This window comes from Achroia grisella, unplaced genomic scaffold (assembly GCF_030625045.1).
Source record: "Achroia grisella isolate CSIRO2021 unplaced genomic scaffold, CSIRO_AGI_Agris_v1 utg3654, whole genome shotgun sequence".
In the NCBI taxonomy this organism is placed as follows: Eukaryota; Metazoa; Arthropoda; class Insecta; order Lepidoptera; family Pyralidae; genus Achroia; species Achroia grisella.
Genome location: NW_026712822.1, coordinates 241,560 through 268,068, shown reverse-complemented (window position 1 = coordinate 268,068; position 26,509 = coordinate 241,560). Strand labels below are relative to the sequence as shown.

General features: G+C 36.3%; 1 protein-coding gene across 2 annotated transcripts; it reads left to right on the top strand.

Moving 5' to 3' along the window:
- Positions 1-106: 106 nt before the first annotated feature.
- On the top strand, positions 107-16,898 carry LOC131844014 (protein VAC14 homolog). Of its 2 annotated transcripts, XM_059192799.1 has the most exons (14): positions 107-292; positions 383-533; positions 1,099-1,329; positions 2,635-2,852; positions 3,654-3,774; positions 5,132-5,255; positions 6,121-6,353; positions 6,729-6,843; positions 8,176-8,281; positions 12,308-12,482; positions 12,970-13,088; positions 14,122-14,201; positions 15,553-15,694; positions 16,501-16,898. In XM_059192799.1, exons 1-14 carry the CDS (start codon positions 192-194, stop codon positions 16,637-16,639), a joined length of 2,055 nt encoding a protein of 684 aa, XP_059048782.1. In that variant the 5' UTR covers positions 107-191; the 3' UTR covers positions 16,640-16,898. The 2 variants fall into 2 exon arrangements, with proteins under 2 accessions (XP_059048782.1, XP_059048781.1); XM_059192798.1 differs by lacking the exons at positions 12,970-13,088; positions 14,122-14,201; positions 15,553-15,694; positions 16,501-16,898 and adding an exon at positions 12,613-12,806.
- Positions 16,899-26,509: the final 9,611 nt, after the last annotated feature.

Here is a 26,509-nt window from a genome sequence, read left to right as displayed (position 1 = left end):
TTATTCACACGAATGTTGGTGCTAGATTAAATACAAATGTTTCTAGTGTCAACTGTCAACAACTTGAAGTCTTGAAGTGTCAACTTGTCAAGTTAACTCCCCATTATTTGTTACTTTTTGTTTAGTATTACAATAATTTACTAAAATATAGAAAAGTACTCGTATAATATTAGAAAATTAAATGTACAAATATGTCTGAACGGGACTATGCGCCATTAAGCATAGCCTGCGTTCGCGGGCTCTGCGACAAAATTTATGACAAAAGGAAATTTGCTGGTGTTGAAATTGAAAAGTACTATTAAGTTTTACTGTCCTTTATATTTATTCCAGATCAGCTGAGTTTTGTGATACAATAAATTTATACTATTGACAATGTTTTTAGGATGGTAAAAGATTTCAGTGATGCGAATAACACGAGTCAAATTAAGCGGTTAATTCGGGTGCTCGGTCAGGACTTGATGTCTTCAACCAACCCTAATGTAAAAAACGGTGCTTTAATGGGACTTTCTTCGGTTGCTGTTGGACTGGGAAAGGTACGTTACCCTCAAATAATGAGGACTATTGCTATGTGTAGATCAATTGTGTAACAATATATGAATTATTACTATAATAAATGAATTGTTCTTCATAACTAGCTGGGCATAATAAATATTGATTAATTAAACAGGTTTTAACACCCTTCCTTTTATTTGTAGATGTAAATTATATATATAAAACTTAGATTTGACTTTGATTACAAATATAAATATAATAAAATAAAAAAGCCAATTTATTTTTCTAATTAAAAGATTTTTCCTATAATAAAAGTAGCCTAAGTTACTCCTTATTATATCAGCTACCTGCCAATAAAAGTCCCGTCAAAATCGGTCCATCCATTTCAGAGATTAGCCAGAACAAACAGACAGCTAAAAATTGTAAAAAATGTTTATATGCTATGCTATGCTGTTTTTTACTACATGCATATTTATATTCATATGCATGTAGTAAAAAACAGTTATTTCCATATTACAAACAGACACTCCAATTTTATTTATATGTATAGATTTTGAGCAACTTGAATATAATGTGTAAATAATTAGAACATAATTTTATTTACAGGGCTGTGTAGATTACTTACCAGAGCTGACCCATCCAATAGTGGCCTGCTTCAGTGAGAGTGAGTCCAGGGTGCGGTATCAAGCAGCTGAAGCTCTATTCAATGTTCTGAAGATCGCCCGTGGAGCAGCCCTACCTCAGTTCCCAATTGTATTTGATGCACTGGCAAGGCTTGCTGCCGACCCTGAGCCACAGGTTAAGCAAGGAGCTGAACTTTTGGATAGATTAGTTAAGGTACAGCATTTTACTTAAAGTATTACTCTATAGTTTGTTAAGGATGAAAGTATATAATAATAAATATCTCAGGACAATTCACACAGGGACATCTAGTCCCAAGCTAATCAGCTTGTGTTATGTACTAGATTTTTTTTAAATACAAATTCATAATGTATATTATGTATGTGTATTTAAAAAAAATCTATGTATATAACCTATGTACTTAGAAAACATCTGATACAAACAATTATACTCATGAATACAAATATTAGTACCATGCGAGGAATCGAAAATGAGCCTGTCATAATCATATATAAATTAACCACATCCATTTTACGTTGATCAACGATATAGCCATAATACGAATTATATGATGACAATATTAATATTGTCCCCTTATAAATAAAAATTGTGGTGGTGGTGGTGCTGGCGTCGACTATTGAGGATACCGTGGACAGCCCTCTGTACAAATGTCTCTATACTAAAAGAGCTCAAATTGGAAGAGTCACGGCATCTGTCTTCTACTTGTCTGCAACGCATTGCGCGATACTTCGGACACGTTGCGCGGAGGAGTGTAGACAATATGGAGAGACTAATGGTAACAGGCAAGATAGAGGGTAAAAGACCTCGAGGCCGAAGTCCCACTCGATGGTCAGACCAGGTATCCCGTCAGTTAAACATTACTGTCAGCGTCGCATTACACCAGGCGTCTGAGCGCAACCGATGGCGACAGCTGGTCGACAAGATACTGTAGAGTCGCGATCCTCAGCAGTGAGGGAACGATGAAGAAGAAGAATAAATAAAAATGCTATTCCCACCATAAACCTACTTTTGCAAAACAACTGTTATATGCTTATTTTTTAAGTTATATTCTTAACTAGTTACTCGCCCCAGCTTCGCACAGGTGGACATATATTATATATATAAACCTTCCACTTGAATCACCCAATAAAAAAAACCGCTTTAAAATCCGTTGCATAGTTTTAAAGATTTAAGCATAGGGACAGACAGCGACAGCGACTTTGTTTTATACTATGTAATGTTATTTAGGAAAAGTGTGAAAAACATTGTAATAGTTAAAATAAGTTATTAAGGCAAGATAGAAGTAAGATTACAGTTTTTATAAAAAAAAATAACTAATATCAGGGTACTCTAATCATCATCACCATCATCATCATAATCATCATCATAAACATCATCATCATCACCATCATCATCATCATCATCATCGGTTTCTTTCTCATCCCATGTATTTGGGGGCGGCGTAATATGTGAGCAGTCTGTAGTAGTGTACGCTAATATTAAACTTTAATGTTACTTCAGGATATAGTGACAGAGTCATCATCATTCGATTTGGCGGCGTTCGTGCCGATGCTGCGGGAGCGTATCTACACGCGGAACGCGTTCGGTCGGCAGTTCATAGTGTCGTGGGTGTCGGTGCTGGACGCCGTGCCAGATATAGACCTCATAGTCCACCTACCGGAACTGCTGGATGGACTGTTTAAGATGCTGGACGATGCCAACTCAGAGATCAGGAGAATGTGAGTGCTGCTTGCAACTGATGGTCAATTGATTAACTTTGCATCTTTACATAGTATTTAAAAAAATCTCCACTACTGTCTTTATATTATATATAAAATTCTCGTGTCACAGTTTTCGTTCCCATACTCCTCCGAAACGGCTTGACCGATTCTCATGAAGTTTTGTGAGCATATTGAGTAGGTCTGAGAATCGGCCAACATCTATTTTTCATCCCCCTAAATGTTAGGGGTAGTCCAACCTTAAATTTATTTTTTTATTTTTTAGACAAAATGTTTAGTTTCTATTTTTTTATGATACAACATACAAAAATACATACAATCCTAAATTTTCACCCTTCTATCATCAACCCCTATTTTTTTATAGCGTTATAAATTTATATGGCAAAACAACGTTTGCTGGGACAGCTAGTATCTTATATCTTTTAAATTACACAGTGGATTTTATTTTTAATTCAGCAATAAAGCAGCAGTTTTCAGGAAAAAGATTCAAATGTCTTATAAAAGACTTTCTTTGTATAAAGCTTATTATAAAATTGAGGAGTTTATAAATGGTAATAATGTTTTTTTAAAAAAAATCTAACTTAAAATTCATAGCTCTGACAAAATCTGATTGCATAAACATTGAGTGCCTAACAGTTTCCATGTTGACTGTAGCACGCCTAATCCTTGTTAAGATATTTCTATTCTATTCAAGAAGGTGTTATAACATAGATCTAGCCGAAAATGCATTGACCATCAGTGGAGTATTTTCTCATATTGTGAATAGAGAACATTTATTACTGCTAAATCACTAAATTGCAGGTGCGACGTGCAGCTGAGTGAATTTCTAAGAAGTATAAAGAAGGACCCATCTAGAGTGGACTTCCAGGCCATGATCAACATCCTCATCACGCACGCGCAGTCGCAGGAGGAGTTGTTACAAGTTAGATCAAATTAAAAAATATTTATTCGTGTAGGACATTTTAGTCGCTTATGAACGTCAAGTTATTGTATTAATTTTTTCCCTACCGTCCAGTTCAGTATACAGATTCAGTTGAGAAGAACTGACCATACCTACACTAATATTATCAGCATCTTTTTCGAACTATTCTAATGCTGTTTGCCGCAGCTGGTCTTTACAGCTTCACTGTAGGATAGAGGCCGAGTGCAGATGGCACTCTAAATCAAGGAAGAATTTATGGGACGACTGCAGGACAATTCCTGCCTGTCTGTCGACTTTAGCCTGGGGCACCGCTAGGATTAGGTCGTCTTACTTTCGATCTCCCTTCGAATTAGACGGGAGATCGATCGAACGGGTTTTATTAGTAGTGTTTTTGTTTTTTTTTTATATAAATTCAAAAATCATTTATTTATGTAGGACATTGTAGCACCGTTTATGAGGGTCAAGTTTTTACATTATAATTTTTTTTCCCTACCGTCCAGTTCGGTATATAGATCCAATTGAGAAGAACTGGCAAGAAACTCAATTGCATTACTTTTTTTTTTAAATCCAGTTTATTTGCAATGCATAGGTATTTATATAGGTGTCTATGTCTAACATTAAATGAAAATCCCGAACATAAAAACTATTGCCATGCACGCTCGTCATTCAAGTAATCGTTTAGTGAGTAATAGGCCTTGCTCAGTAAATGTGATTTAACAAATGAATATATAACCGAAAGTGGCTGAGGATTGCTGTTACTTATTTATGAATTTAAATTAATATCCAACGGTTCTGTTTTATCAAAAGTAAACAAGACATATAAAGTTACAAGAACGCTGGTGATAGAAGAATTGAATACTGTCACATAGTCCATTGTGACAAATTAAGTTTAATAATACCTGGGACAATTCACTGTCCTGGGTTATGTCTGGACCGCCCCAGTCCCCTGGCCCCCCTCGAATTTATCGGTGGGTAGTTGTTACCACAGTACTAACAATACCCTTCCACTGTGGGGGGAAAGGGATAGTTAGTAATGGGAGCTAGTAACCCCATTGCTAGCAATGTACCATGTTAGGTCGACCTCCACGCGGTTCCTCCTGGAAACCATCGTTATAAATTCCTAGTGAATTTGTCACGACGGGTTAACTGACCTGACCTCATATTCATCTTATCATCCTCCTACTGGTGCCCCGCCAGCGTAAATCGTTAGCGCAGGCGGGAGCACCATTCCATTATCATCCACAAAAAAAACTCCTTCCACTGTGGGTTATTATTATTACTATTGTTTTCGAGAGGGGAGGGAGTGAGTGGAGATGGAGTCCCTTTCAGTCTAACCAGTCGGTGTGGTGTGTTGCAGCTGACGGCCATAACGTGGATCAAGGAGTTCGTGGAGCTGGCGGGCGGCGACATGCTGCCGTACGCGTCGGGCGTGCTCGCAGCAGTGCTTCCCTGCCTCGCATACTCCGACGAGCCACGGAAGAGTATCCTTTACAAACATACCTACAAATCCCCTGGTTTTGTTGTGTGTTCATAAGCGGAACCGAGGGAATCTCTATGTCAGGTTGACCTCCATGCGGTTCCCCCTGCAAATCATCGTGATAAATTCATGGCGAACTTACCACGATGGGCTAACTGACCTGACCTCATGCTCATATTGTCATCCTCCACTGGTGCCCCGCCAGCGTAAACCGTTAGCGCAGGAGGGTGTACCATTCCACTATCATTCACAAAAAAAAACCGAGGGAACCTAAATAGCTTAAGTAAATATGTACTATATTTACTTAAGCTATTTAGGTTCCCTCGTATTGGGACTATTGGGACTACAATACAAAAAAAAAATATAAAAATTAATAAAATAATGTAAAACCATGAGTTATGAAATGGACTTAACTGGATGGATCACCACCGTACCATCCGCCAGAAACTTAAATACCATCCTGATCATCCGGATGAATGGCGGTTCTCTACAGTCCGGTTTTCTAGAAACTATTTGCCACGCACAACCACATTGTGGAACCTTCCAGCAATGGTATTTCCGAACCGATACGATATTGAAACATTCAAGATAAAATCTTATTCCTTTTTAAGAGATCGATAAGGTACTTGCAATTGCCCCTGGTATTGCGGGTGCTCATCGGCGGCGGTAATCACTTACCCCAAACGAGCATGCGGCTCACCTGATGGTATAAAAAAATATATATATTACCTTTGTTTGTACACTGTCGTGGGTAATTATAATGTAAATATATATGTGGATAACATTATATTTACGACATATACTAAGTCCTAAACGCAATATTTACTACGCAATATTACGTAGTTTATGATCCTTAACGGATAACCAAGGCATTAGAGAAACGGCAGCCACAGTGAACTTCCAGCTGACGAAGCTGGTGGGGTCTGAAGGCGCGGACGTCGGGGCGGGCGGTGGTGAGGGTGGTGAGTGCGGGGGCGGCGGACAGCTGCAGTTGGCGGGCGTGGTGGGCGTGGTGACGCAGATGCTGCACCACAGCTCCGTGCACACCAAGGTGGCCGCGCTCGACTGGATGCTGCACCTCTACAACAAGCTGCCCACACAGGTGACAACACTACTGTTTGTTGTAACTACACCTAGTTTTGTTGTCGTGGTTGATGTTGGTCATGAAAAGAGGTAATGATGTGAAATGATTATAATACAAATATATACAGTATATAGTGAATATATATAGTGAAATGATTATAACACCATAGTGTTATCTGCAGTTATTGTGGTGGTATCTGCAGATGGAGATACCACCACACACATGACGGATCTGAGAGTAGCGTGGTGATAGAGCTGAACGTGATAGTTCTCCCTGGAGTGGTGGAATGTTGATAATGACTCGAAAGATTCAGACTTTTGTAAAAATAATTTAACTAGAGTTCAGGATATTGTCTTAACGACCATTCATGTAGTATATTCGATGTGTGCGCAGATGTTGGAGGAGACGAATGTGGTGTTCATGAGCGTGGTGAGCAGCCTCACGGACGCCGCCGACGACGTGGTGCGACGCGCGCTCGCTGTTCTTGCGGAGATCTGCTCCTGTCCGGGTACACATACATACACAGTTATCGCTCCATAAGTCCTTCATTGGTTTGGAGTGCCATCACTTGCCCCCTATCGTCCGGTGAAGCTGTAAAGGCCAGCTGCGGCCAACAGAATTGGGGTAGTCCGAAAAGAAAACCGTTTCAAGCATATTGTTATCCAGTAACAAACAATAGTATATGTAAATTATTATTATTTAGTACTAGCTGCGCCTGCGACTTCGTCCCCGTAAAATGACGATACTTCCATAGAACCTTTCATATTCCCTTTCAACCCCTTGCAACTCTTTTTTCAGATTAAAAGTAGCCTATGTCCTTAGTCAGGGTCTAGACTATCTGTGTACCAAATTCCATTTAAATCGGTTCAGTGGTTTAGGCGTGAAAGCGAGACAGACAGACAGAGTTACTTTCGCATTTATAATATTAGTAAGGATTCCTATGAATGTGGATGTAAAGGGAGGGGACGCCCTAAGAAAAGATGGATGGATTGTGTGAAAGATGATATGAATAAAAGAAGAGTATGTTCAGATATGACGGCCGATAGAGAGCAGTGGAAGAGAATGACATAATGCGCCGACCACAAATAATGGGATAAAGGCAAGGCAATGATGAATGATGAGTAAGGATTCCTATGCCTTTTTTATTTCTCTAGTACATTCTTGCGCTATCTACCACTTTCTGTCTTCTCTCCTCTACCCAAAAGTTGTCTGGAAGAGATTGCTTAAGCGATAAGACCGCCTTTTGTACCTTATTACTTATTATTTGTTTGCTCTTTGTATAATTATGACGACCTCGGTGGTCTAGCGGTATAGCACACCGCTTTACGATTCGTCGCAGGTTCGATTCCTCGCACGGTACAAATATTTGTATTCATGAGTATGATTGTTTGTATTGTTATGGGTCATTCATTGCCTTGCCTTTGTCCCATTATTTGTGGTCGGCGCAGTATGTCACTCCCTTCCACTGCTCTCTATCGGCCGTCATATCTGAGCATACTCTTCTTTTATTCATATCATCTTTCACACAATCCATCCATCTTTTCTTAGGGCGTCCCCTCCCTTTACATCCATTGGTATGGGTATTTTCTATATGTATGTATTTACAAAAATATCTATGTATATGTATCAGTTGTCTAGTACCCATAACACAAGCTTTAGCTAGCTTAACTCGGGTCTAGATGGCGCTGTGTGAATTGTCCTGAAATTATATATTAAAAATTATATTATTATTGTCTTTCTGGTGCAATAAAGTGTTAATAAATAAATAATAAGTAGTTTAGAAGTGAATGGCGCTGTGTGAATTATTCAGACTTGTTCATGATATGAACTCACGTTTCAGGTGATTTGGAGTCTAGTCCGTACTACTACAAGTTCCTGCAGGCCCTGCTGAGGCTACTTGCGGCGGACGACAACTTATTAGAAGATAGAGGTGCTTTCATTATAAGGTATGTCAATTTACACCTAATTTATATTTGGAGAAGGTTCTTTATTCAATATTCATCAAATTTCATATGTAAATAATGATTTATTTATTTATAAACATTCAATTACATTTAGCGTTCGTTCGTTCGTCTTAAGTTTTTTCATTGTAATATTTTTACATTAAATTTACACCTAATTTATATTTGGAGAAGGTTATCCATTCAATATTCATTCAATTTCATATGTAAATAATTATTTATTTATTTATTTATAAACATTCAATTACATTCAGCGTTCGTTCGTTCGTCTTAAGTTTTTTCATTGTAATATTTTTACATACAGGAAACCTAATTCAAATTCAAATTCAAATTCAAATTCAAATTCAAATTCAAAATATCTTTATTCATGTAGGTCTATTACAGACTCTTATGATATGTCAAATCTACCGTCAGTTCAGAATGATTTCGAGATGAGAAGAACTGACAAGAAACTCAGCTCGCATTTTTTTTTTAATGTTGTACATATTTACAATAATACTCATTTAAATTCAAATTTGGGAGAATAGAGTGACCACCAGTATATGCTATATAAAAAAAATCAAAAAAAATCAAAAAATCTAATCAGTGTTCGCAACCTGAACAGACCAGTCCCCACAAGCAGCACCCGTACACGAGTATGACGGATGAGCCAGCCATCATTGCACATTAACCATATTAGATTAGCACATCGACTTTCTGGTGCACCACGCCGCCACAAGTTTGAACTTTATAGCGAGCATGACTGTTTCAAGTTACTCCACTACGTCATTTATATTATTTACAGCATAAACTGTACCAATCACAGTTTTCACCCATTACAATATTTAATTTACATTATTTAAATTACAATATGTCATTACTAAATTTAGGATAAGTTTCTTTAGTCTTTATTATATTATCTATGTCAATGAGAAAGTTATATACCTCATAACAAAAGTTAAAATTGTAATTAAGTCCACACATTGTAGTCATTCAAGTAGTCGTTTATTTTGTAATAAGCTTTAGCGCAAAGTGTATTTTTTACATGTATCTTAAATTTCCCTTCATTTAAATTCAAAACATTATCGGGCAATTTATTATAATTAGTGAATATTGGCTAAGAATCTTGTATTTAATTTAACTTATTTGTCTTCCTAAAAGTTATGTTGTAAACGTAATCATGCATGCCTTTGCTTTGCTTTTTATTATATAAATTTATTGTATTTGCTACTGGTACGCTAAGGCCTCTTAAGGGTCTTAGGGAGGTGGGCGTTGACGGCCACAACACAGTATTACTTACTAATGTGGCTGTAATCGTAAAATATTATATATTTTTATGTTTTTAGTTCCAATAAAAGAATTATTATTATTATTTCCACCGTTTCACAATATAAATATCGGTTATTTTATAGTGATCACAAGGACGGGCTTATATCACCAAGTCACATGTATTATTATTATTTTTTTTTAAATATTCTCATCTCCCCTCTTAAGGAGAGGAGATGGCAACATACCCCCGGCAGAAGCACAGTCGGCCGGGGTTCAGGGCCCCAGGGAGAGAAACCGGCGTACAATACGGGCAGAATCTAACTTATTATTATTATTATTTATTTATTTATATATTTAGCCTGTGTGCTGACGATCATCCGCTTAGCCCAAGACATAGGCCTCCTCCAAAAGACTCCAGGCTCCTCCATGTTGGCCCCGCCACTGCCCGTATATCACCCTCCCGCCCCTTTTTCTGTCGTAAATAATTTGTGACTTGCAAATTGAAGGCAATTTTTAAAGATACTGTTTCGTCATCATTTTTATTAATTAACTAGCCACTTGCCCAGGCTTCGCCCGGGTGTACATCTAAATATATATAACTCAAAGGTGACTGACATAGTGATCTATTAACGCACAGCCCAAACCACTGGACGGATCGGGCTGAAATTTGGCATGCAGGTAGATGTTATGACGTAGGCATCCGCTAAGAAAGGATTTTGATTAATTCCACTCCTAAGGGGATAAAATAGGGGATGAAAGTTTGTATAAATCCTCTTAGATGTTCAACTGATTGAACTGAAATTAAAGATTGGAGCTACTATGATGAAGACGTTCGCTTAAATAGGATTTTGATAAATTCAACCCCCACGAGGATAAAATAAGGGATGATGTAGGATGTAAGTATATTAGTTTGAACATATCAGTACCTAATGGAACTAATAAATTAAGACGACCAAAATAATTTTTAGTTCTTTAGGCTACTTTTATTTTAAAAAAATAAAGTTAAATTCCACGCGGACGAAGTCGCGGGAACAGCTAGTGTATTATATACATAAACCTTCCTCTTGAATTACCATCTAGACACGCGGTAGCGTGTCAAGCCGAGTTTCAAGTAAACTGGCAAGCAGCACCGTGTGTATATTTACACGAACCATTTGGAGCCACTTTTGACCCCCTCATAACTCCAAAACTCTTTCACACAAACCTGTCAAATTTGGTTCATATATTGAGACTTGCGAGATAAATATGTGTTCTAAATTTCATAAACATATCTCAAACGGTTATTTAGATATTAATGTCCAATAATCGTCATTTTTTATCACTGATCAACTATACTACATCGTAATTTTTATCACTGATCAACTAGGCTACAGTATATTATCCTAAGTTATAAGAAGAAATGATATTTTATATTGTTATAAATACATTTCAGGACAGACCATTGAACTTGGCACCCATTTAGATCTCATCTCTTTTGTCGTAGAAGTCAACAATCAAGGCATATATCATAATATTAAACTCGGCTATCATTTCACATTTATGTTTTTGATGGGATATCTATTAAAAAAACCCCCTTCAAAATCCGTAGCGTAGTTTTAAAGATTTAAGAATATATAGGGACAGACAGCGACAGCGACTTTGTTTTATACTAGGTAATGATGATAATTATTCGATCACACACGCAGTCTAAGTGTATTGAAGTGACCAATCACTGGCCAGTTTCTAGACTTGTCGTACTATAGCCAATCGTAACAGTAATGGACTGATCAACGATCACGTACGTAGTTCTGATCACGTGATAGCTTTCGTGATCAGAAGTACTGTCTCTCGGTTCGATACGAACGGCGGTTGCAACTTACCTTTAAAATTATATTACCTAAATGTCGTTTGGCTAAAGTTAGTAATCCAGAGTCTGTTATAAATCTGCCAGAAAAAAGATTTAAATGTCAAATAAAACAATACCTTTGCAAAAAAGCTTACTATAAAATTGAAGAATTCGTTAACGATAATAATGTTTTTATAGAAAAACTTTAAATCCATAGCACTGACAATATTATCTGATTACACTAATAATGAGTGCGTAGCGACTTCTATGTTGACTATCGCATGCCTCTTACTTGTTATACTGTAATTATTTATATAAAAAAAAATCTATTAAAAAGCAACACACAAGTTTCTCGCTCATTCTTCTTGTGATGAATCTGCATTCCGAATGAGTGGTAGAATCAAAATATGACTATTCAGAAGTGCTTGTAATGAGTTTATTTGAATGAAGATTATTTCTATTTCTATTTCAAAATTTGAGTAATATAAGCAAAAGAACCTTATAAACCTTTCATCAAGTTGTGTAACCTAAAGTGGACAGCAAATCTAAAGTGGAAAGCAGACGTGTGAATCGCAACAAGGTAGAATGGACCCCTTACTCTTCCATTCAGGAAATACACGCCAATCCGGCTATATGTAAGTAGTGCTTGATCTATATCTTTCCACAAAGACTGGCGTGTATGGTCGTCTTATATAGGTTGGATCTTCCAAAGTGTCATCGGTTCTACCGAATTGATACATTTACTGTGTTGGTGAATGAGATGTTTTTATTTATTTTAATCCGAGACGGATACTGGATATTAGCGCCCTCCTAGGAAGTGAAGGTTGGAGTCTTAAGGCGAACCACTTTGCCCCAGTATCAACTTTAAAACAATATACATTGATACAGTGAGGTCTGAGACATGTATGGTTGTGATATTAGAGTGTGGGTTGTCTCAGACAGTTGTGCGTGCTGCTAAACGCGGAGGACATCTACCGGGCGCTGTCGCGGTGTCTGCTGCAGGAGAAGAACCTGAGGTTCGTGGCCACCATGGTGGACGTGCTCAACACCATCCTGCTCACCGCCGCCGAGCTCTACGACCTGCGGCTGCAGCTGCGCAAGTTCGACAAGCCCGTACGTATAGTAATACTGCAAACTGGACTGAACTGTGTGACTGCGAGGGAGTGTGTGACTTTGTTCGAGAGTTTGTACGCTCTATGTGTGTGTTTGTGTTTGTGTGACTGTGAGTGTGATGTGTCGGCAGGCGACGCACTCTCTGTTCGAGGGTCTGTACGCATGCTGGTGCCACAGCCCGGTGTCGCTGCTGGTGCTCTGTGTGTGTGTGTTTGTGTTTGTGTGACTGTGAGTGTGGTGTGTCGGCAGGCGACGCACTCTCTGTTCGAGGGTCTGTACGCGTGCTGGTGCCACAGCCCGGTGTCGCTGCTGGTGCTCTGTGTGTGTGTGTTTGTGTTTGTGTGACTGTGAGTGTGGTGTGTCGGCAGGCGACGCACTCTCTGTTCGAGGGTCTGTACGCATGCTGGTGCCACAGCCCGGTGTCGCTGCTGGTGCTCTGTGTGTGTGTGTTTGTGTTTGTGTGACTGTGAGTGTGGTGTGTCGGCAGGCGACGCACTCTCTGTTCGAGGGTCTGTACGCATGCTGGTGCCACAGCCCGGTGTCGCTGCTGGCGCTCTGTCTGCTCACTCACAACTACGCGCACTGCAACACGCTCATATCCACATTGTATCCTTTTATATGCTGTTTTTAATAATTTGATATATACTAGTGGTCACCTAGTGGTCAAAAATAGACCATAATTAATTTGAATTATAAGACATTATTAAGGTTCTTTGTCTACTATACATATAAATATAATTAGAGTGTCTATTTGTAATATTGAAATAATCATTTTTACTACATGCATATGAATATAAATACTGTACATACACCGAAATATTTTTTATTACAATTTTTGTCTGTCTGTCTGTCTGTTTGTTCCGGCAATTCTCTGAAATGGCTGGACCGATTTTGACGGGACTTTTATTGGCAGGTAGCTGATGTAATAAGAAGTAACTTAGGCTAACTTTTATTTTAGAAAATTAAAGTTAAATTCCACGTGGACGAAGTCGCGGGTGCAGCTACTATATAAAATATAGATTACTTTGATAAAAACAGCACAGAAACAAACCTCGATTCGCTGATTTGACAACTAACAATATTGACATTGACGTTTTGTTATCATTCGTGTAGTATAATAATAGTGTTTGTGATATTTTATTTATTGACAATTTAATGATAACGTATGCATAATTAAAAAAAAAATTGCATCTACACTCCTCTTCTATATGAACTATAATTATGCGAAATTTCATACTCCTGAATCCGCGCAATTTTCGTCAAAAGGAGTACAAAGTTTTTGTTTCAAGTATTAATATTATGTATACTAATATTATAAAGCTGAAGAGTTTGTTTGTTTGAACGCGCTAATCTCAGAAACTACTGGTTCGAATTGAAAAATTATTTTTGTGTTGGATAGTCCATTTGTCGAGGAAGGCTTTAAGCTATATAACATTACTCTACGACCAATAGGAGCGAAGCACTTTATAACCACGGAAACGAAGTCGCGGGTACAGCCAGTGATAAATAAAATTGAAATGTCTGTTTTGTAATTTAAAATTAATAGCTTTTCCCTAAATGTATAATATATGAAAGTATAAATAATAATTTATTGCATAAAGAAAATTATTGTTATAAAGTTTCTTTAATATAAACATAGTGGTGATCTGGAGATCACAGTGGATTTCTTGACAGAAGTAGACAAGTTGGTGCAACTGATTGAGTCGCCGATATTCGCATGTGAGTACCATCTACCATCATATTAGTAACAAACCCTGGACAATTAACACAGCGCCATCTAGTCCCACGGTAAGCAGAGCTTGTGTTATGGGTACTAGACAACTGATATAAATAAATAAATAGCCCTGGACAATTAACACAGCGCCATCTAGTCCCACGGTAAGCAGAGCTTGTGTTATGGGTACTAGACAACTGATATAAATAAATAAATAGCATTGGACAATTAACACAGCGCCATCTAGTTCCACGGTAAGCAGAGCTTTTGTTATGGGTACTAGACAACTGATATAAATAAATAAATAGCCCTGGACAATTAACACAGCGCCATCTAGTCCCACGGTAAGCAGAGCTTGTGTTATGGGTACTAGACAACTGATATAAATAAATAAATAACCCTGGACAATTAACACAGCGCCATCTAGTACCACGGTAAGCAGAGCTTGTGTTATGGGTACTAGACAACTGATATAAATAAATAAATGGCCCTGGACAATTAACACAGCGCCATCTAGTCACACGGTAAACAGAGCTTGTGTTATGGGTACTAGACAACTGGTTCAAAACTGGCAAGAAACTCAATTGAATTACAATTGAGTTTCTTGCCAGTTCTTCTCAATTGGATCTGTGTATCTACTGAACTGGACAGTAGTGAAAAAAATATAATATAAAATAAATGTTTTTAATAAGCGACTAAAATGAACACGAATAAATGATATTTGAATTTGATATAAATATTTAGAGATTTATTTTTTGTAAATACATACATAATATATATAGAAAACACCCAGACCGATACAGACAATAATACTTATGAATACAAATATTTGCATCGTTTGATGAATCGAACCTCGACCATCGGAATTAAAGCTGTGTACTAGACCGCTGGACCTCCGAGACCGTCATATAGGTGTTATTTTGCAAATGTATATTTTATGACCTAATTTATGTTTTCATATTGCTATTATTAGCATGTGTGAGACCACAAATATTCGGTGTGGAAACTTGACCGCCATTTCTGGAAGCTTTAAGATCTTCTCTAGTAGTGATCATATTCCGACCGTTATTGAATAATACACTTATAGAATCCACGCTCGCTGGAGCAGACGCGTTCTAGATTAGAGATTGTGAATGGGTAGATATAACGTAGGACGTCCTAGGTGTAGGTGTAATGGTCCAACGAGAAGGGCTGATGATCGTGCCTCGCTAGAGGTCTATGTCGTGGACCGATGTTAAGAGCTCGGACACAGCTCGCAGGCCTACTTTTGACTGTTCGGCTGTGGTAGTGTGACCATAACAAAATAGAATGTATTGTGATATGTTGAATTGGGCCGACGTGGCCGTGGGTGTCCAGACCTGCGGCTGGAGCTGCTGGAGGAGGGCGGCGTGAGTCTGCGCGGGGCGCTGTACGGGCTGCTGATGCTGCTGCCGCAGACCGACGCCTTCCACGCGCTCCGCACGCGCCTCCACTGCGCACCGCACCCACACCCACACGCGCACGCCGCACAGTACGGACTGTTTGTAATATTTAAATAACCGTTTTTTACTACCTGCATATGAATATAAATACGGTACATTCACCAAAATAACATTTTTTGCCATTTTTGTCTGCCTGTTTGTTTCTATTAATCTCAGAAATGGCTGGACCTATTTTGACGGGACTTTTATTGGCAGGTAGCTGATGTAATAAGGAGTAACTTAGGCTACTTTTATTTTAGAAAAATAAAGTTAAATTCCACGCGGTTGAAGTCACGGGAACGGCTAGTTTCATTATAAAATTGATGACTTTATAAATGATAATAATATTTTGTAGAAAATATCTAACTTAACATTCATAGCGCTAAAAATGTTATCTGATTGAACATAGATTGAGTACGTAGCGGTTTCTATGTTGATTGTAGCATGCCTAATCCTTGTTAATATAAATCTATTAAAACAACATTTATTTAAAAGTATTAGGCACATTGATTGAAGTAGAAAAAGTATAATCCATCACATTTAAAATAAGTATTGTTGCTAAGTAACTGTTTGTATGTAACGTGCAACTGCGATCGGAACGAAGTAAATTATATTTACTACTATATATGTAATCCACTCAATATCTCTATCAAAAAGAGCAACACACAAGTTTCTTGCTCATTCTTCTTGTGATGAGTCTGCGTTCCGAATGAGTGGTAGATAAAAAAAAAATGTAACTATTCCAAAGTGGTTATATTAAGTTTATTTGAATGAAGATTATTTCTATTTCTATTTCATAAATAGTTTCATTAATTGTTCAAAATGTGTTGCATGTTTGTCGCAGGACTCCCGGCCGAGCGAAGCAGACCCGTGAAGCTCCGGTGTTGGACTTCGAGAAGCTTCTGGCGGAGTTCGAGCGCGTGCAGGCCGAACATCGCCGATACCGCGCGATAGACCGCGCTCGTCCGCCCACGCACGCATAGTGCGGGCCAACCACATACGATATCGGTTGCAACGTTCCAACTGGATACGGGGGTGTATGTACACGCCGTTTAGGGTTTAGGTGTAGGACCTACTTCTTCGAGAACCTGGGAGCTTGAAATGATAGATGCGAGAGACAGAAGTGTTTTTATTGAGATGTTCCGGCCTTAGATACAAAGTGACACGTGTCGTGTACACGTGCTGCTACAGGTCACGCTGCTGCGTTGCTAATGTTACACGTGCCGTGCGATAAGAGTTCTAGGAAATTACCTTGCAATTTCCTAGAACTCTTATCGCACGGCACGTGGTAGTGGCAAGGTGGCACGTGTAAAGTATTCGCGTACACGTGCCGCTGCAGGTAGCAACGGAGTGAAGGTCGCGCAGCTGCGTTGCTAATGTTACACGTGCCGTGCGATAAGAGTTCTAGGAAATATCAAGGTGGCACGTGTAGAAAGTATTCGCGTACACGTGCCGCTGCAGGTAGCAACGGAGTGAAGGTCGCGCAGCTACGTTGCTAATGTTACACGTGCCGTGCGATAAGAGTTCTAGGAAATTTCAAGGTGACACGTGTAGAAAGTATACGCGTGCACGTGCCGCTGCAAGTAGCAACGGCTTGAAGGTCACGCAGCTACGTTGATAATGTTACGTGTCGTGCGATAAGAGTTCTAGGAAATTGCATGGACTAAAGGTGGCACGTGTAGAAAGTAAGTTGCTACAATAGTATACAGCTAAATCAAATTGAAGTATTTGTTTGTAATTTCAAATTAATAGTCTTTAAAAGTATATTAGGTACTTACATAATAAAAACATTAAAATTGTCTATTTGTTCCTGCTAATCTTTGAAACAGTGGACCGATTGTGATGGATATTTTCACTCGCAGATAACTGATTTTATAAGGAGTAACTTGAGCTACTTTATTTTTAAAATATATTTTTATTTTATTAAAAACGTTACTTTCCACGCGGTTGAAATCGCTGATAACAGTTAGTATCAAATAAAATAACAAATACCATACGTAAACGTGTTCAGATATCCTTTCCATCCATCCTACAATAATTATATAAAAAAAAACAATAAAAAAATATATATTTGTTCCTACTATTCTCTGAAGCGGCTGGACCGATTATGGCAACATTTTCACTCGCAGATGACTAATTTTATAAGGAGTAAATTAAACCACTTTATTATTAAAATATTAATTTGTTTTGTTAAAAAAGTTACTTTCTACACCGTTGAAACCGCGAATTCAGTTTTCTATATATTACTGATGCACCGTACCATAAGTACCATATATACTTTCACTAGCTACGCGCCCCGACTTCGCACGGGTGTACATGTATTATATATGTATAAACCTTCCTCTTGAATCACTCTATTTATTAAAAAATCGATTTAAAATCCGTTGCGTAGTTTTAAAGATTTAAGCATACATATGGACGGACAGACAGCGACTGCGACTTTGTTTTATACTATGCAATGATATGAAATTACAAACAGACACTCCTATATTATATATAGATTTATATAAGTTATCTTTTACAAAATAGGACTGAAGTTGGCGATCGAGTCGACTCGCTTAGCTTGAATTATCTGTAACTGAACAAACTTGTACATACAGTACTGTATAGTTGTTTATAATTAATAGAAATAAATTTATAACTGAATATAATTATATTAGTAAGTTTTTTATTTTACTTGCATATTGCAATATAATAATAATAATCTCAGGACAATTCACACAGCGCCATCTAGACCCAAGTTAAGCTAGCTAAATTGTGTTATGGGTACTAGATAACTAATACATATACATTGATATATATATATTTAAATACATACATATTATACATAGAAAACAGCCAGACCGATAAAACAATCATGCTCACGAATACAAATGTTTGTGCCGTGCGAGGAATCGAACCCGCGACCATCGGTCGTAAAGCGGTGTGCTAGACCGCTAGACCACCGAGGTCGTCTAATTGAATTGAGATATAAAAAATGTTATAATCATTTACCTTTCCTCCTTAAGGGACAAAGACTGGAAATAAAAATACATTTATGTACTTCTGGTCTATCTAAGGCACATAAGAATAGAATCACATAATTAAAGATTTTATATTACTGGCTCACTCAACGTCAATTGCTTTCAAAAGAATCATATTTCTTTTTCTATTGATGATCCTAAAGACAAGAACTGACGGTAGATTTGACATATCATAAGAGTCTGTAATAGACCTACATGAATAAAGATATTTATTTCAAATACTGAAAGAATAATAACTCGGTACAATTCACACAGCGTCATCTTTGGTTGGCCATGCGCACGTGACACTCCAGATGTTTCAGGCGTCCATACGCTACGATAACCGATTCCCATCAGATGGGCAGTATGCTTCTTTGCCACAATCTTAGTATACTACGGTTTTTTTTTTTATAAAAAAAAGGCTCAAGTTAAGCTGAACTTGTGTTATGGGACAACTGATAAAAATACTTATATACTTTATATGTGAAATATACATAGAAAACATACAGATCGATACAAAAAATTATAATCATGAATACAAATGTATGTTTGCACCGTGCGAGGAATCGAACCCGCGATCATCGAAGGTAACGCGACGTGCTGAATTTTTTAATTCGGACTATTCATTCCTGATATTAGCACGTACAACCTAACAAAGACCATAGCTTAATTATATTAGTATAGAAATTTAAGATTCAATTTAATCAATATTTTGTTTTGCTTAGAAATGCTATTTAGTTCATTAGTTTGTTCGGTCACAAATCAGAAATATAGGATTTTTATTTGTTAAACTTCTTTAAAAAAATATACTCGTATATCTCAACTGATGTACTATGTTATGTTATATTTTTTTTATCATATAATCTAGATTCTTCTATAAGAATAATTTCTAAAAACTTATGAAATATTGTAAAATTTATGTTTAAGTAGATGTTTGTATATTATGTTAACTATCGTGTGATGCACCATTAATTAAAAATGGTAAAGTCAATAATCATGTAACCTGAAACGGAACGTCAGAGGCCAGAGCCAAAGTAATCTATGTGACATTGACAAGTGGATGACGGATGATTGAACGTAGGCAGCGGGAGTTTTGGAGCGAAAGTGTTTATATTATTATAAAAACAAATAAGAGATAGGTAATTGTGAATATTGTAGGCATTGAGGTGTTTCTCTCCCTGACTAACCGGCATTACGCCTAAGTCGTCAGGATACTAGTGATTTTAAAAATTACAAGTTTGTGTTTGTTGCATTGCGTTATATGATCTCCATTTCTCTAATTGTTATTTTTTTTTATTATATTATACATAATAGTTTATTAAAAAGTATTTTTTATGGAGTCTTCATTTTCTTTCCAAAGACAGAAGTAAGAATAATTATTTTTAATCGTAAATTTATTCGAATTAGGCGTTATTTTGCGGAAGTCCATTTCATCACTTGATGGATTTACATTATTTTGTTTAATTCTGCTACAATCAGCATGTGTGAGACCACAAATATTCGGTGTGGAATTTGCCTGCTGTTACGACTAGAGTTGCCAGATTTCAGCCTATAAGGGGCAAACGTTTAAATAGGCAAAAAATATGGGAATTTAGTTTTTTACCCGGGACAAATTATAAAAATACAAGTTGTCTAGCATAGATCGATCGATTTAATAATAAAAAAAAGGACATTTTAAACTAAGCCTAAAGGACGGGACGTCCCGGGAAGTATGGGACGTCTGGCAACGCTAGTTACAACCTTCTCTAACGGCGATCAAATTCCGACCGTTGAGTCAAGTAGTAATAATAATTTTGTCATTACGCACAATCTTATGCATTGTTTATGAATTAGTATATAAGTATAAATATTAATAAAACACAGATTGTATAAACATATAATATAATGTGTTGTTTTATACATTCCGAATTATACAATTAGTTATTGCAATCGGTTGAACGATAACATCCTAGTTATTTTATTAGGAACATTTCTTATTAATCTTTTCTTGTGAATACATGTACACAAATACAGTTGAATATACATAATATATATTAATTAAAACATTTTTTTTTATTAATATTTTTTACGGCTCTGGATACAAGTTCTTTTTAGCCCAACTTAACAAGTACATTCGGAAGTTTTAAAATACAAATTATAAAAATTAAAGTAAAAGTCCAACATATGTCAATTAGAATTGTTTCGCATGACTTATTATGTTACTCTCTTATTACTCCATGACAGAATGTGAAAACAAATGAATATTCTTGTTAAAAGCACAAGTTCCTAAGGGTACTATAGACCAAAACACTACACTAGTGTATATAAGGTTTTATTGGTCGGTTTCAAATACAGGAACATTTACTTTAATATTACAAATAACTTAAGAGAAATCAATAAAACGAAACATTAGCGAGTTTCAATTTTGTTACAGCGCCATCTATTGGCGTTGAATGCAAACACTATAGTTTCGCTGATTACAATCTATTTAAACTTTAACAATTCTTCTTTGGAAATAAACACAATACATTCAATATAAGAAGGGGGTTTATATACGCATCAAGACATAAATTTATTTAATATAACAGTGCTTTTTGAACTTAAATATAAGATCTATTTGTAAGTAGAAATTGAGGGGACTCCATAAGCATTTAGTTAAAACGAAGAGCATATACATATATAAATAATTATATACAACTATTTAAAACAAAGTGTGTGACTAAAATCATTCAACCGCATTGCTTTTACTAACAATCTTTATATTACATGTAAAATTTACATACAATTGGAATAAATAACTTATCTTAAACTTTATTGCAGTTTTATTAAAATATAAAATTGTATAACATCGTTATATACATGTGAGCACCTTTGGTGTTTACAACTACAAACATTGTTGTACTAGTGTCTTGCCCCGGATTCTCCCGAGTACTAATAACTGAGTTTTGTAGATGTATTTTAATATTAAATGTAGCCACTATAGAATAATGTACCTTTCAAACAATGCATTTCTTGGCAATAGCTGTATGGACTTAATCCCTTTGCCGTTGGCGGGAAATACCAATAAAAAAAAAAAATTTTTTCAGCAGTGATTCCAGAGTTTGCACTCCTCATAACAAATCACCGCTCTCTTTATAATATACCAGCTACTCGCCCCGGCTTCGCACGGGTGTCCTTGTATTATATATATAAACCTTCCTCTAGAATCACTCCATCTATTAAAAAAACCTTACGTTGCGTAGTTTTAAAGATTTAAGCATACCCAGGGACAGACAGCGACAGCGATTTTATTATATATTATGTAACAATAGGTAATAATATACTGGTTTGGTAAGAAAGTATTTATATAAATTCATAGTTTTTGTTCATAACAAGTAAGGAACTTATTTCAGTTTTTGAAAATACATTCTACTGCAGATAGGTACGTTATCTGCGAGTAATATAGGCTACAACACTCGGGCGTCGCTGCGAAATACACCTAGTCTTAAAATATAATTTGATAGTGTCTAAAAATGCCACCAAGTTGCTATGTCATGAACCTTCCCAACTTATACTATATAATAATTATTCTACTTAAAACTAAATATATTTATACATTGGAATAAAAATAATAGGAATAATGTGGAACGAAATTATCACGTAATTGTCGGTTTTCCTCCTCCATTCATACCTGTTCGCAGTCATCTCGTCATCTCTCCTTCCTTACCATATCTTTCACACAGTCCATGTGGATGGCCCCTTATACTAACATCTAAATGTAGTGTTACAAGTACATTTTGATATGACCTACTCTGTTAAAGGTGGTGTTACACGTACATACATTGATATAACTATGTGAAACTAATTCTATTTAATTTTGTAAATATCTCCGAATTTATTTAATTATTAAAAATATATTTTTAAATAGAATAGAATAGAAAATCATTTATTCAAATAAATTTACGTTGACGCACTTTTGAATAGTCATCACATTTTTTTTAATCTACCGCTCATTCGGAAAGCTGTCTCATCACAAGAAGAACGAGCGAGAAACTTGCGTGTTGCTCTTTTAAATAATTTTATTATTACTTTACATTTTTAAGTTGAAGTGTGTGAATACAAACTACCAATTAGCACTAATTCAATTAAATACTCAAATAGAAAAAATATTAAATATACAACCAACTGGTTAAACAACTAAATGAGAAGAAATCAGTCGTAGTGATTAGAAATGTGAATTGATTGATTTATTTATTTATTCTTTACAATGAAATTGGTGTTTACAATTTCAGTGCTTATGAAATTATTCTGTAACTTATCTGTGACACCATTGCAATTAATATTACGAAATGGTACAGATTTGAAGAGAATAATGCGTAGTCAGTGAAGAAAATCTTAATTTTGGTTTTCATTTTGGCCGCTATAAATACATCTTGCATTTCATAAAAGAGGTAGCACGGTATTTCTTGGCTTGGTGGATAAGTGACTTCCAATCTGTTAATGTTTTAATTTATATTTAAAATTTTTGGTAATGGAAACACTGGTAAGTATTGAGTTAGGCAGAGCTGTCATTTGCCACGTTTTATTCAAAATATGTTCTGGGAAATATGGAGAAGTCTAGTTTCATTTATCACGATGTGAGCAATTGACAATACTTGTGCTTACTCAATTAGAACTTACGGTCGAAATGTATATATTTAAATAAAAATCCTTGACAAAATATATCAATAAATATGTTGGTAAATGTATTATAATAGTGTATTTTCGTTACTGGTGACTACTAACACAGTGTATTATCGGTACTGGCGACTACTAACACTGTATTGTCGGTACTGGCGACTACTAACACTGTATTGTCGGTACTGGCGACTACTAACACTGTATTGTCGGTACTGGCGACTACTAACACTGTATTGTCGGTACTGGCGACTACTAACACAGTGTATTATCGGTACTGACGACTACTAACACTGTATTGTCGGTACTGGCGACTACTAACACTGTATTGTCGGTACTGGCGACTACTATAACTGTATTGTCGGTACTGGCGACTACTAACACAGTGTATTATCGGTACTGGCGACTACTAACACTGTATTGTCGGTACTGGCGACTACTAACACTGTATTGTCGGTACTGGCGACTACTAACACAGTGTATTATCGGTACTGACGACTACTAACACTGTATTGTCGGTACTGGCGACTACTAACACAGTGTATTATCGGTACTGACGACTACTAACACAGTGTATTATCGGTACTGACGACTACTAACACTGTATTGTCGGTACTGGCGACTACTAACACAGTGTATTATCGGTACTGGCGACTACTAACACAGTGTATTATCGGTACTGGCGACTACTAACACTGTATTGTCGGTACTGGCGACTACTAACACTGTATTGTCGGTACTGGCGACTACTAACACTGTATTGTCGGTACTGCCGACTACTAACACAGTGTATTATCGGTACTGACGACTACTAACACAGTGTATTATCGGTACTGACGACTACTAACACTGTATTGTCGGTACTGGCGACTACAACTGCTACTAGGAACAATGCCATTCATGGCGGGTCAATTATTATTTTAAAAAATGATGTAGAATATAAAAACCGTCAAGACATTGTAAATATTTCTATTGAGCAAACAATTGAACTATCTTGCGTAGAATTAGTTACTTGTATAATAATTTGCGTTTATCGTCCGCCATCGGCTTGTTTTGATTCTTTTGAACTGGCTATGGAGGAAGCATTGAGACGAGTCGCACGGAGGAATAAAACATTATTTGTATGTGGCGATTTTAATGTTGATTTATTATCGGAATGCTCAATAAGCTTAAGATTGATTAACTTATTTAAATCATTTAATTTGCACAATCTTTTTTTAGAACCCACTAGGGTCGCAGGAAATTCTGCCACTTGTATAGATAATGTTTTTTGTAATTGTGAAGTAAAGGTGAAAATGAATTTCGACTGTCTTGGATCTGATCATTACGGACAAAAAGTTATAATTGAAACTAAGGGATCCAAAGGGACTCAAACAATTACATGCAGACAAATAACACAAAAGAATTTGGCACGTTTTAAAAATAAAATTGAACATAAAATATCTAGTGTCATAGTACCTCAATATGACCCGGACATTGTATGTGAACATATTTTTAATTTAATTGAACATGAAGCTAGCAGTGAATTTAAAACAAAAACATTTTCAACTAGTGTAAAATCAAAGTTTTGTGACTGGGCCACGTTTGGTATTTATAAGTCTAGGGCTAATCTTTACGAACTTTACGAAAAACGAAGCTATATATCCGATCCCTTATTTCATGAACATGTAAAATCTTATTCGAAAATATTTAAAAAGGTTTGTCATACAGCTAAGTCTCTCTATTTAGGTAAAATAATAACTAAATCTAAAGATAAAATAAAAGCCACTTGGAAAGTAATAAATAGCGAAACTGGAAAAGTTAATTTTCAAAATAGCAAAATAGCTTTAAATATTAATAACAAATTGGTAAATTCCGACACAGAGGTCGCGCATACATTCGAATCTTATTTTACTAATATTCCATTAATTACGACACAGGCTCTAAAATCTTCCCCGTCTGCTGCTGAAACTTTACTAACAGACAATGTTAGCAAGTCATCAGCTGTATTTATCTTTAGACATACATCATCAGTAGAAATAATGAAAATATTCAAACAGCTTAATAATAAAAAAACAGAGGATCTATGGGGTATATCTGTTAAAATACTGGATAGTATAATGGAAATTATTGCGCCCTCTCTTGCTTTTATTTTCAATAAATGTATAGATGAAGGTAAATTTCCTAACATAATGAAAATTAGTAAAATCATACCGCTTTTTAAATCTGGAGATAGGAGTGACCCAATAAATTATAGACCTATATCTATACTCCCAGCACTCAGTAAAATTTTTGAAAAAATAATCCTTATGCAACTTGTCAGTTATTTCAATTTAAATAATTTAATCCACAATAGTCAATTCGGTTTTTCCAAAGGTCGTTCAACTACAGACGCAGGTGCAGAGTTGCTTAGACACGTATTTGCTGCATGGGAAACTAAAATGGATGCGATAGGTGTTTTTTGTGACCTTTCTAAGGCTTTTGATTGCGTTGATCATAATACCTTGCTAAAAAAACTTGCTTTTTATGGCGTCAAAGACAATGCTTTAAATTTAATAAAATCTTATCTATCTGATAGAATACAGAAAGTGAAGGTTAGCAACGCTACGTCTGACGGGTCACTTGTGCAAATGGGTGTACCTCAAGGATCTATTCTCGGTCCATTTTTATTCCTAGTTTACATTAATGATCTCCCATATGCCATGCAGGATAGATGCGGCATAGTATTATTTGCAGACGATACTTCATTGATTTTTAAAGTTAATAGAATGACTAATAATTATGACGATGTAAATAGTGCTTTGCGGCGTCTCCTGCACTGGTTTACAACTAACAATCTTATGTTAAACGCTAAAAAAACAAAATGTGTTAATTTCTCTCTGTCTAAAAGTTTTAATACCAATTGCAATATTAAATTAAATGACGAATCTCTCGAATTTATAGAATCTACTGTCTTTCTAGGAATCACACTAGATAATAAAACACAATGGGGTGCACAAATTCAAAGCCTTGCAGCGAAACTAAGTTCAGCAGCTTTTGCCGTGCGTAAGGTTAGACAGTACACTGATACTGATACTGCTAGATTAGTCTATTTTAGTTATTTTCATAGTTTACTCTCTTATGGAATATTACTATGGGGAAAAGCGGCAGATATTAAAAATATATTCATATTACAAAAACGTGCCGTTCGAGCGATCTACTGTATGAAGAGTCGTGACTCATTAAGAGAGAAATTCA